The 13,091-nt window shown below is 43.0% G+C and overlaps 1 protein-coding gene across 2 annotated transcripts in view; it reads right to left on the bottom strand.

Annotated features, from left to right (window-relative positions):
• The window catches only part of LOC117466813 (fibronectin-like), a 53,809-nt gene that overhangs the window by 7,980 nt on the left and 32,738 nt on the right, over window positions 1-13,091 (bottom strand). Inside the window, exons 29-50 of one of the 2 annotated variants that reach the window (XM_071207053.1) lie at window positions 12,859-12,909; window positions 12,528-12,617; window positions 12,229-12,423; window positions 11,745-12,008; window positions 11,336-11,430; window positions 8,119-8,287; window positions 7,934-8,020; window positions 7,332-7,523; window positions 6,540-6,812; window positions 5,900-6,014; window positions 5,711-5,787; window positions 5,539-5,628; window positions 4,745-5,011; window positions 4,531-4,647; window positions 2,947-3,111; window positions 2,686-2,841; window positions 1,955-2,068; window positions 1,575-1,844; window positions 1,027-1,238; window positions 674-761; window positions 322-507; window positions 84-173 (exon numbers count right to left, since the gene is read on the bottom strand). In XM_071207053.1, the coding sequence (XP_071063154.1) occupies window positions 84-173; window positions 322-507; window positions 674-761; window positions 1,027-1,238; window positions 1,575-1,844; window positions 1,955-2,068; window positions 2,686-2,841; window positions 2,947-3,111; window positions 4,531-4,647; window positions 4,745-5,011; window positions 5,539-5,628; window positions 5,711-5,787; window positions 5,900-6,014; window positions 6,540-6,812; window positions 7,332-7,523; window positions 7,934-8,020; window positions 8,119-8,287; window positions 11,336-11,430; window positions 11,745-12,008; window positions 12,229-12,423; window positions 12,528-12,617; window positions 12,859-12,909 (3,363 nt within the window). The remainder of the gene's footprint in view (window positions 1-83; window positions 174-321; window positions 508-673; window positions 762-1,026; window positions 1,239-1,574; window positions 1,845-1,954; window positions 2,069-2,685; window positions 2,842-2,946; window positions 3,112-4,530; window positions 4,648-4,744; window positions 5,012-5,538; window positions 5,629-5,710; window positions 5,788-5,899; window positions 6,015-6,539; window positions 6,813-7,331; window positions 7,524-7,933; window positions 8,021-8,118; window positions 8,288-11,335; window positions 11,431-11,744; window positions 12,009-12,228; window positions 12,424-12,527; window positions 12,618-12,858; window positions 12,910-13,091) is intronic. The other variant, XM_071207052.1, reaches the window with a different exon arrangement.

Raw genomic sequence — 13,091 nt, 5'->3', positions numbered from 1 at the left:
TTCCTGTCATCATGGCAAAGATGCAGCATTTCACACTGAAAGTACTAATGTACTACTCTTGACAAAATGAGGTGAATGGTTACCTGTGGTGGCAGTGAGTGTGAGAGGAGTGCTGCGTCCGCTCCCTTTCAGTGTATAGATGTTAATCTTGTATTTGGTGCCTGGTTCCAGACCTGAAAAGAAGAAAGGTGATGGGTCAGTGAGGGATTGTGTGCTTGAGTACTCAGACTAATAATCTGATGTTATTGAGTTACATTATATCCTATTAAACATTACATGTGTGGGTTGACCTTTCTCTAAGTAAACATCATTTCTGTTTACCTGTGATAACATATGAGCGTGACTCGGGGCCAATGGTCCTTGTAATGGGTGTGTAGCCTGAAGCGGGGGAGGTGGGAGTGGTCTCAACCAGGAAGCCAGAGATGGTTTCTGTCTTGGCGCGCCAGGTCAGCGTGATGGAAGAGTCGTTGACGTCGGAGATGCGCACACGACGAGGGGGGCTGATATCTTGAAGAGCAAATAGAGAAAAGGTCAGGGTGAGGAAGAAGAAAACCAGGAATAAGACAGTATAGATTCACTAGAACAATCCAGAACAACGGTACTGTAACACAAATTAAATCTCTCAGTTTTCAAACACTTTTATACATTCGCATTTTATGAGTTACAAACTCACTCTCTCGAGTAGTGACCTCTCCCTGGACTGGCCGGCTGGTCAGAGAGTGTTTCAAGGCGTAAACATGGACTTCATAGGCAGTTGCAACCTAAGAGGGGTGGCGTAAAAGAGAAAAAAAGATCAGTCTCTCACAGTGTTGCAGAATCGGAGTTTAGGTATCCTGGCTGCAGCTGCAAACATGACATAATAGGTGTGTGCATGGGTCTGCTTATGTATTGTCTTGTGTAAATCAGTAAACACTACATGACCATATTTATGATCTAATAACATAACTAGGAACAAATGGGTATCTAGAAGGTAGGAAAATAACCTTATAACAACTTCTTTCCTCAGACTCACAGAGCCACACTCACCATGAGTCCAGAGATGTGTGCCTGAGTGGCGTCCGGGGCCAGGTTCAGCTCCTTGGTGGGGCCGCTCTTGCTCGTTGGGTTCACCACCACCCGGTAGCCCGTGAGGCCTGTCAGGCCAGTGAGTCTGTTTTCCTGACGAGGCAGGGACCAGGTCATAGTGAAAGAGGTGGGGCTAATGGAAGAGAACTGGAGGTTGGTGGGGGGTGAGATGGCTGCGGGGAGGAGAGAGAATAAAGAAAAAAGGGTTAGAGGGAGATGTAATGACAGTATGAGCAATCATTGTGCTCTCAAGTCAAGAATGAAAGGAATATCTTTTCTTTAAGGCCCTTTCTATCAGTGACTGTTGTTCAAATTGTACTTTTCTACAAGGGCCCGTCTGTCGTCTAAATGTCACTTTTCTTAAATGGCTACACCTCCAAATAACACTTAAGACCCGGGTCAGTCGTTCAAATTCCTCTTCGTATATATTATACAATGCATGCACATTTTACTTTCTGAGCTTTCTGGTCTTTGACTCTTTCTTATCAGTTTCAGATTTCCAGCCGTACCTGTAGCTTGTATGCCGACCAATGGTGTGCTGTTTGTGTCATCGTGCACAGCGACGACCTTCACGGTGTATTCAGTGCCTGGCGACAGACCGTAGATGATTGCAGACTCGGCATCTGCACGGGGGGCAGGGCGCAGCTCTCTCTCTCCCTCCTCTGAACTGGAATAGAAGACCCGGTATGATGTGACGATTCCCTCAGGGCTGTCCCAGGTGATCCGCAGCGAGGTGGAGTCGATGTCGGAGAAGGTAAGGTCCTTAGGGTGGTCTATATCTAGGAAGGCGTTAGGAGGTAGGAGGAGAAGTCAGGAGGTTGCTTTGCATTTCTGATGGTTTGGGAATCAATATATTTCTGAAATATCTCGAGAAGGTGTAGATTCTTACTTGTTAAAGCATTCGCCACCATTGGAGAGCTCTCTCCATCTTGTCCAAAAGCGTACACACTCAAAACGTACTCTACTGTGGGCATCAGTCCTGAGAAAGTCATCTCTGTCTGGTCTGGAAAATTGAAGGAAAATGATACACATTAAGTGAAGAAAAATATATTACAGAGTTAAAATTAGGACATTAGAACAAGTTTACTATTGTGTAATCAAGCTTTAAAGGTCCCCGATTATACTCTTTTTCATCAATATATTATAGGTCTCAGATATATACAAAACATGTCTCTGAAGTGTTTGGCTCCAAATACCAAACAGATCATTGCAGCATTACCCATAATCCCCTCTGTTTCAAAAAGTGCTGATTCTCTGTCTTTGAAAATAGGGAGCCCCTCCCCACGCCCCTCTGAGAGATATTTGGTTAAAGAACACACAATGGTGCTCTAGGAGGAGATTCAGGTGATAAACAGGGGGGGGGGTTACCTTGGTTGGTGATTGGCTGATGGTGACACAACCCAAAAAAACATTATAACATCACAAAGTGGCAAAAATCTGATCAGCTCATTTTCAGACAGGTTTCTATATATATAGATCAGGACAAAAAGAGAGAGAATCTTTTTTACTGAAACGTTCAGAATCTCTTTACACAGAGGGGACACATGTTTATTTTTAAAAGACATGAAAAAGTGGATTGTGCATAATAGGTGATTTAAAATACTGACAAACACTACATACCTGGAGCCACCACCTCAGCAAAAGACGGTCCCTGTCCATTCTTGGGGACCCCAGTCACCCTGTATCCCTTGATGGGGCCCTGGGCAGGGCTCCACCTCACTGTGATACTGTTGTCCTTCACGTTCATCACCTCCATTTCAGAGGGAGAGTCGACACCTAGGAGAGGAGGATGAGGGAAGAGAAGAGGGGAAAGCTATAACATGAGATGGCTTGATAATCACTACAAATGAGTGTGCGTTTTGTCTGTAAAGGTGTGTGTACCTGTCTTGTGCATGACGTAGATTGGAGTGCTGGACGCGGGGCTGTCTCCTCTCCCGGTCACAGCGTAGACGGTGATGGTGTAGTCAGTACCGGGCTTCAGGTTGTTGATGGTGGCGGTGGACTGGGAGCCAGGGACTGTGAACTCCTTAGGATTACTGTGACCTCCTGGATAAACAAGGACAATGTGATACATTAAAAAATATATATATTTAAAGTAGGGCTGTCAAACGATTACAATATTTAATCAGATTAATCACAGCTTAAAAATTAATTAATCATGATTAATCACCATTCGAACTATGTCCAAAATATGCCATTTATTTATGTATATTGTTGTGGGAATGGAAAGATAAATGAAAGATGGCGGATATATCCATTTAACATACAGTATATATGTTTATTATAACATTTTGCTGCGTGTCAAAATGAAAGATAACCCACACACCTATCAATCATCAAACCGTGGGGTCTTAATTCATTACGTGTTGATTTCTATCAACGGGGGAGTACTTTAGGAAAGTCGACAGAGGGGGGGGGGCGGCTAGTGGAGTACTTCGTGACCACAGAGTGTGAACGTTGTGATCCGCTGTTTTAGCGCAGTTCTCCAGTGAAGGGGGGAGTCTCCCTCCGCAGCCGGGTGGCGTAGTTTTGGCACAGTTCCGTTGTACAGACCGACGTTAACAGCAGCCCTGTCTGTGCACACGGAGACCGACTCTGCCGTCCGGTGATCTAACCGCCTTCTGGAAAAGCTTCACAAGTACGTCGGTACGCAAATGCGCTTTGTGACACAAGTGACGGTACGCATTTCAGATTACGCACATCACCTGCGTACCAGTTATGTGCACCCCTGTACCAGAGCCATATTATTACTATTATATGGCTCTGCCCTGTACTACAGCAAAAGTAGTCTCCGTCGGGACTTCCTGCAACAACACCACGCCGTTATCAAAGATGTTCTATTAAGAAGACGATCACTTCGTGACAAAAGTTTTCAAAACCGTGGCTACTGAAATCAATCTTACTAACTGCTGTCTGTGCAATTTACTCCGCGCGAGTTGGCAGACTTTATTTTGCTAACTTTAACATCATTTTTCATGGTGGGGCTAAGCCATTTCTTGGTATGGGTGTAGCCTACCCCAGCCATACCCTGGCGCTGCCACTGGTGGTACGTATGGGGCGGGCCATTCTGCACATGCGTTAAATGCTTTAAATATTTTTAACGCAATTAATTCAAAAAATTAATTACCGCCGTTAACGCGATAATTTTGACAGCACTAATTTAAAGATATATAAAGATATATATTTAAATTCTCAGTGGCGAATCTTCAAAAACACAATAAAAATAAATCAATATAAAAGAATAATAATAATAATAAACCAAACAATATATATTATTTACATTTTCCTGGCAGAAAATATACAAAATGTATCTTATAATAAATGTTGTAATTTATCATGTTTTTTTAATCTGTCATTCATGTTTTTTCGAGCTGTACACACTTTAAAGAGACACTTTGTTCAATTTGAAATATGTGGCTATATAAATACAATTTAAAGTAATTTATGTCATTATTTGTCACTGACCAGACTCTCCATGAGTGATCCTGTAGTAGCGCACGGTGACAGGGGGGGCGTCCCACCGGACAGTGATGCTGGTGGGGGAGGAGTCGAGCACTTCCAGGTCTGTGGGAGCATCAGAGACTAGAGAGAGAGAGAAAACACAGACAAAATAATCAAATAACCCACATGGAGTAAGTAACTGGGTGAAATAAAGTGTTGAATCAGGATTTATTCCTACTTGTCTTCTGTGTCCCAGTGAGCGGCAGGCTCTCTTGGGACCCGCTCACGGCGTAGATGTTGACCAAGTACCCCGTGTCAGCGGTGAGTCCCGTCAGGGTGAAGTGGTTCCTGGACGGGGGCAGCCTCTCGTCCTTGGTCCTCCCTCCGCTGACCATCAGGTGGCGGATACGGTACCCGGTGATTTTGCTCTGGGGAGCGAGCCAGTTGATGGTGAAGGAGTTGGTGAGGACGTCAGAGAAGCGCAGGCCGACCGGTGAATCCAGAACTGAGAGGTACAGAAACATATTTATTATATAAAGGTAAATACTTTCTAAAGGGTATTTATTATTCTTTTTGGGGGTTTCCTTTTCCTGTAGTGTGTTATATAGGTTTTTGTGCATGTAAATGGCCTGCAAAGGCTAAAATCCCAGGTTCCCTCCAGAGGTCTTGCAAACAAATCCCCCCCCCCTGCCTGAAATGCCTCCATTGGATTCCTGTGTTAACTTACGTAACATAGTGATACCAATGTAACACTACCGCCTCTATTACTAGCGCTCCAACACATTGAATGTGATTTGTTAAGGGGTGGGACATTGCTAAGTGGCCAGCTAACCAATCAGAGCAGACTGGGCCCTGGTCTCACAGTACAAAATATGAACCTGAAAATGTGCATAATATGTCCTCTTTAAATTATCACCTTAATAAAGTTATAGCATCAGTGCCCTGAAGAAAAAAATAACCTAATTGCTTACTTATTTACCCAACACTGGACGCGTTTACTCCTGTTTTTTCAAATATCCATGTAAGACTCACCTGTTTTCTTGGTTCCGACGAGGGGCGAGCTCTCTCTCTCCTCGTACACACACACCACGCTCACCAGATACTCTGTGTTTGGCAGCAAGTCTGTGAACAGTGAAAAATACATAAATACAAAATGTACTTGTTGTGCGTTGTTGTGTATTGTTCATTTTCTCTTCTAACTTACTCCTTAGCACCACACTGTTCCTGTTGCCTCCTGCGCTGGTCTCTGTGATGTCATCTTCATCGTCAATGGGATGATACCTGAATAATAAGGAGAACAACAAATAAGTTATTTGTGTGTGAGTCAGTGTGTCCTCAGAAAATATGTGAATCAGAAATATTCAAATATAACATGTAATGTTTCTTCTCGTACCTGATGAGGAAGTTGTTGATTGCAGCAGAGTTGGGAAAATAGGGAGCGACCCAGTTGACTTCAATGCTGTCTGGCCCAACCTGGCCAAAGCCCAAGCTAGTGGGTGCTGGTACAGCTATTGACAAAAAACAGCTTGATTCACAATGTATTCAAACGGTAAAATATAAGCTTTTTTCCCCCTTCATTTGAAGAGAAAATAGATCTGATGAAAGAAAAACAAGATATAAATAAACTGACTAAAAGTGGAAGGTATTCACACCATCATTCTTCTTCTATGTGTCAGTGTAAATCCTTGACTGAAGATTTACGACATCTTTAAAGTGAGAAAATAAGCAGTGTTGGCACCGGGGGGCAAAATGAGACTCAGTTTGATACAAACCCCACAACTGTAACCAGATGGTCCTCGTGCACAGAGGATTATTAACTGAGTGAAAAGCATGCTGTGCAATTACTTCGGCAACTTAAGGGTTTTGCTTTGAAGAACCATGTATTGGGCTTAATAAGAACCTTATTGTGTTATATAACTCGGCACACATGTTGTGATTTGTGACTCCCTAAGCAACTGATGTTTGTTCTAGTTTGGTATTGTTACTGTTATAGTTGTGGCAGGAGGATTCTTTTTTGGTTGGGTGGGACTTGCCGGTGTGCTGAGTGATGACGATGGGTTCGCTCTCGCCGTTCTCCGTCACAGTGATCACACTGATGTCATAGTCGATGCCAGGCTCCAGTCCGTAGACAGTATATTGACCAGTCGTTGGCAGAACAATGTCTTCGAAGATGGGCACGCTCTCGCCGGCCGCTACCACCACGATCCTGTAACCGGTGATGGCTGTGGTGTTGAGCGGCGACCAGAGGAGGCTAATGGTGGTGTCGCTCACGTCCTTAAATGTGAGGTCTGTCAGCTGTGGGACTTCTGGGTAGGTGGAAGGGAAAGAAAGCGAGAAGACAACAGGAACACCAAACAAACAAACACGAGGGAAAGGAGGAGGGGGTTGGACATGAGGACCAGGAAGAGGAAGGCAACGGACAAAAAGAAAGAAGCAATGGTTAACGCAAGCATTTAAAAATGATGTGCTTCCATTAGGGTGTAATATTCGACATATCAGACCAATGGAAGATATGATGTTAAGCTGCCTTTCCTGGTATATATAATTATTTTGTAAGGGTTCAGTTAAAATTCAATGAAGCGTTTCCATTGAGAAGACCTAATATATATACAGGAAATATAGCGTTAGAGTTTCAAAACACTCCTGGTGCAGTTTTGCTTGTTGTGTTAAGTTAGAGCAAAGATAGAATGTGTTAAATGCTTTCAACTCTCACCAAATGCTTTTAACTTTAATGTGGACAGTTTGTGCTTACCTGGTCAGATTCTCATGATCAATATCCTTACCTCAAAAACCTATTAAAAACTCCTGCGTGACCTCACACTCACCTGGTGTAATGGTAGTTGAAATGGGAATGCTCTCCATATCGCCCTTCACAGTGACAACGCTGATGTTGTATTCCAGTCCTGGACTGAGATTCTCCAGGGTGCAGGAGTTCTGACCTGCCTCCACAAACTCCTCCATGCTGTCTCCCTGCTGCCCATTGGTGGGAGTGCACATCACTCTGTAGCCTGTGATGTCTTTGAGAGAAAAAAGGAGAGAGAACTTTTAAACATAGGGTTAGAAACTGAAGTAAATACAGGAGATAACTCAAAGCAGTTTCATCAAAAAACGATTAAAACAAGATTATTACTGCGATTTTATATTTATTATTTGTAGTCATGTTTTTGACGGTTGCTTTTTGTTGCTTTTCAAGCGGAGAACTTCATCTTCATCATCTTTTGATCTAGGGAAAGATTTAAATGTATACTTCTTTTCTGTTTGTACAAGGATTTTGAGTTTTCTTTTATTTCTCTGTCATTCGATGTGTTGGTAGTATATTTTGAATTGTGTACTCCTTTGTCAATTGTTGATGACCCGTCTAAAATGTCAGGAGACATACCACTGTCTCCTAAAATGTAAGGACCTTAGTATGTAGGTGTATGTTTACCTGGTGTACTGGCCTCGGTCCATTGGACAGTGAGCTCTCCGGTGCCTGGGTTAGACTTCAGGTTCAGATCAGTTGGAGGAGACAGAGCTGGAGACCAAGAAGAGATACATTAAGAAACACTGGGGCGACAAAGCAAACAGCTTGGAAAGGAAAATACAAAGTTAATATTCAATTGTTGTTCTTACGTGTTACAACGCGCCGAGTGATCGCAGTTCCCTGCTCACGTCCGTTAATAACTGGCTGGACGCTGTAGGTGTACTCCACCCCTGGAGTCAGACCTGAAATGTAAATACTTCCTGAGTCAGAGGTCACATCTCTGGGGGCTTCTCCACCCTGACTGGGACGCACCGTCAGCTGAAAGATAAATGTACACAGTGTCAGAGACTCAGTGGAGAGCGAGATGTGAATCTGGGGTACCGGAGGTAAAGGTCGTAGGTCAATGTTTTCCCATGAACATAGAAGCCGGGAGAACATTCCCATCTCTGGTGTGACATAGTCTGACCAATCAGATTTGAACCGTGAGGTCTGTAGTTTCCATGTTATATAACATAAATGGGGCCTACACCTAACTACACCTACTTTTAAAGCTCGGTTGGATGCTAGTCAATCAGAAGCTATTGGTACCTGTTTATGTGGATAATTTTGTAAATGATGCTGTATGATGTCCTTTTGTTGTTCTGTTGATGCTTTTATGTTTCATGTGGAACTACTTGAACAGGTCTCCCTTGGAAAAGAGATCAATGATCTCAATGGGATTTTATCTGTATAAATAAAGGTTTGAAATGAAATGAAATGAACTAAGAAGAAATATAATCTGCTTTCAAGGAGAAATGTACGGTGGCAGACACGCGACAACGGCCAGAAAATGTTTACGCAGCGCTCTTAGTAAAGCATGCGCATGTGTTGTCAAGTTATCAAAGATATTTATTCTAGGGCTGTCAAACGATTAAAATGTTTAATCAGATTAATCACAGCTTAAAAATTAATTAATCATGATTAATCACCATTCGAACTATGTCCAGAATATACCATTTCTTTATGTATATTGTTGTGGGAATGGAAAGATAAATGAAAGAAGGCGGATATATCCATTTACAGTAACATACGTATATAGTATGTTTATTATAACATTTTTCTGTGTGTCAAAATGAAAGACAGCCCACACACCTATCAATCATCAAACCGTGGGGTCTTAATTCATTACGTGTTGATTTCTATCAACGGGAGAGTACTTCAGGAAAGTCGACGGGGGGGGGGGGCTAGTGGAGTACTTCGTGATCACAGAGTGTGAACGTTGTGATCAGCTGTTTTAGCGCAGTTCTCCAGTGAAGGGGGGGAGTCTCCCTCTGCAGCCGGTTGGCGTAGTTTCGGCACAATTCCGTTGTACAGACCGACGTTAATAGGCTTGTTTGAGACACATTGCGGCTCGCCTCGAAAGTAGACGAGAGTAGCCGATCGCAGCCGGGGGAGGTGTCAAAAAGCTTTAAATCGGACAGCTCGGACTCGGAGTCGGCTTGACTGGCTGGGTTTGCAATGCAAAACTGATAGGTGGACAGGCTACAAATGATCAGTCCCTTCAGATCCGCACACATGAAGCTTCATGAGCATGAATTGAACAGACCTGCTGCTGTGTTAATTCTTTAGCTGCCACTTTAAGCTTTATGATGTGTACAACATGGATGTAATTTGATTTAATCTTGCCATTTTAAATGATGTATTCAATAAATAAGGTTAAACCAAATCATTACATTACAATAGATTTTATTTTAATGATTTGGTTTAACTTAAAGAGAAACTTTATTGTTATTGCACATATTACAGGTACTGAGACAACGAAATGCAGTTTAGCTTCTAACCAGGTGCAACACGCAGTGAAGTGGAAAGTAATGTACACAATCTACAGAATAACATATAGAATGAATTGAATGATGAATAAACAGTGGGGTATGAATACACTAGATATCAGCCTGTGAGCAGTATGAACAGTGGGTATGAATACACTAGATATCAGCCTGTGAGCAGCATGAACAGTGTGTATGAATATGCTAAGATATATAAAGTATGAAAACGGTAAGCAGTATAGTATAAAATATATAGATATTAATTTCATGATGATAAACATTGTGGAACAATGATGACAAATGGGAATGGATGTGGCGACGTAAAACTGACACAAAACAACAACAAACTTTTGCCAGCCAATTGGAGAGTTTCATCAGCAGCACGTGGTAAAAACCACCAATGAGCGCTCAGCTCGAGATACCAGCGAGCTGCGGAAGCGAAATGCTTGATGGGAAACGGCTCGTTTCCCATCAAGCATTTCGCTTCCGCAGCTCGTGGAGAGCAACTGCGCCAACTCGCCTCGCCTCGCTCTCAAGGCTGCGGGCGTCTTTGTCCCGCGAGATTTCAAAGTCTCATGTGGGCGAGCCTCCAGAGCAAGTCGGACAAAATGACTAACCATCATGCAAAGCACTAGCAAGACGTTGATCGCAACTGCGCAGGTCTTGCTTGTCTCAAACAAGCAGCCCTGTCTGTGCACACGGAGACCAACTCTGTCGTCCGGTGATCTAACCGCCTTCTGGAAAAGCTTCACAAGTACGTCTGTACGCAAATGCGCTTTGTGACACAAGTGACGGTACGCATTTCGGATTACGCACATAACCTGCGTACCAGTTATGTGTACCCCTGTACTACCATGCTGTACTACAGCAAAAGTATTCTCCGTCAGGACTTCCTGCAACAACACCACGTCGTTGTCTTGATTCTGATTGGCCAGAAGACATTATCAAAGATGCTCTATTGAGAAGACGATCACTACGTGACAAAAGTTTTCAAAACCGTTTCTGGTCTTCGGTATTTCCAGACAAGTGGCTACTGAAATCAATCTTACTGCTGTCTGTGCAATTTACTCCGCGCGAGTTGGCAGACTTTATTTTGCTTACTTTAACATCATGTTTCATGGTGGGGCTAAGCCATTTCTTGGTATGGCTGTAGCCCTTTATATATACAGTCTATGGTGTAGCCTACACCAGCCATACCCTGGCGCTGCCACTGGTGGGATGTATGGGGCGGGCCATTCTGCACATGCGTTAAATGCGTTAAATATTTTATATATTAATTCAATAAATTAATTACCGCCGTTAACGCGATAATTTTTGACAGCATTAATTTCTTCATTTGCATTTGTTTTGGCAAATGAATGTTTTTGTATTTGGAATGTTTTTGTGCAGCACGTTTCTCTTAAAGTAAAGTGTTTTGGGCTGTGGTAGCTTGTTGGCCACCGTTCACAAAATGAAAACGGGAATGAACGCAATCACAAACCAGTTCATTTTAAAGGGCCAACATGGGACAGCAGATTTATGAATATGTGGGTGGTGGGATATCCATTAGCAATAAGTGTACCTTGTATCCAACACGGGGAACTGGAGTCCAGGAGATTACAATGGAGGTGTCAGTCACATCAGTGCTGAATTTAGGAGCGCTGCCCATTGAAGAATCTACAAACACAGGCAGAGAAAGGTGTTTTGTGTGAGTTTTTCGCATGGATAGGATAAAGATTACGTTTGCATATTTTTCCAGTCATCTGTATCCATATTGCAAGTTTCTTCTACTCATCTTATAATACTTATCTTTTGTATACTACTACATGAAACATGAATTATTGAAGATGAAAAACAATACCCTCTTTTCCAAAAAATAATAACAATAATCAGTTTAATCCTCTTTTGATAAACTCTCGGAAACATTTTTTTGTTGCACAGCCCTAGAAAACAGTGCTTTATATTTGTGTGTATACGCATCAGACACTCACTGGTGGTAAACACAGCGCTCTCTCCTCTACTCAGCGTGTTCTCCTGCTCTGAATGTAGCGTAGCAGTGTACTGGGTAGCAGGCCTCAGGCTCAGGAGGGTGTACTGAGAGAGGCGGGCGGGCAGGCGCAGCTGCTTGGGGTTGGAGCCCTCCACGGTGAGGAAGAGACGGTAGCCGGTGATTTTACCATGAGGGGCGGACCACATCATCACAGCACTGTCCTCAGTCACCTCGGTGAAACGGATATATCTCGGAGCGTCAAGCTCTAAAAAGAAACATCAATAACACTGTCAGAGGATGTGATGTGTTTGACTTGCACTTCAGGGCTTCTGAACACACAGTATATGTTACGGGGGGGGGGGCACATGATCAAATTATGATATTTAAAGAACAGAATCATTAGAATAGGCAGATGTTGGTCATTGCACACCAACTAAAAATGCTATTTTCAACAACTTGAGCTTTTCCTAACAAAAGTATTTTACCAGGCAGTGGATTTCCAGCGGTGTTGACCTGTACAAAGAGAGGCTTGCTCTCCAGGCTGTCCTCCACAGAGTAGATACTGATGTTGTACAGCTTCCCAGGTAGGAGGTCACTCAGCGTCACAGATGTTGCCGTGTCAGGGAGAGTCACCTCCGAGCTTTCACCTTCTAGTGAAGGCCTGTAGACCACACGATAGCCTGCGCGGAGAGACAGAAAATACGGGTCACGTAATTGACACAGATGGGTTTGAACTAGCAACAAATGGGGAAACATGTTGGCTGCTACATGTGTCGTAGCATACCAGTGATTGGGGCCAGTGGTTTTTCCCAGCTGATCATGATGGAAGTTTCTTCCACCTCATCCACTTCCAAATCAACAGGAGCATCAGGTGCTGTCAAACAATTTAAATGTGAGAAGGAAAATTACAACCACATATTTTTCACAGGATCACTTGATTTATAATCCTTGCCACATGTTCATTAGGCTGCTTTCGGGTTTGGGATTGGAAACAACACATTAAAGTTGAGCAACTGTATTTTATTGTGAGAATTGGAAAATAAAGAAACATGAAAGTGTGTTGTGTATCTGCTGACCTGTGGTGTGTGTTGTGGAGAGAAAGAGATTGTCCTCACCTTTATCTGTAACCTCAAAGTCGTTCCCAGTGTACTTCGCACCAGGCAGCTCTGGAAGAAAAAATACATTTTAGGCAGTGCTACAATATTTTATTAGAATGATGGTTTCAAATATTCTGCCTACACCAATGATTGCGCTAACTGCGATTTTGATATTACACTAGTCCATATTATGGTTTGTGGAAAATAATTTGTTGTTGCGCATCCCAAGAAAACAGTGCTTTATATTTGTG

The sequence above is a fragment of the Pseudochaenichthys georgianus genome, chromosome 21 (assembly GCF_902827115.2).
Source record: "Pseudochaenichthys georgianus chromosome 21, fPseGeo1.2, whole genome shotgun sequence".
NCBI classification, from domain to species: domain Eukaryota; kingdom Metazoa; phylum Chordata; class Actinopteri; order Perciformes; family Channichthyidae; genus Pseudochaenichthys; species Pseudochaenichthys georgianus.
This window is presented reverse-complemented; position numbering and strand designations above follow the sequence as displayed.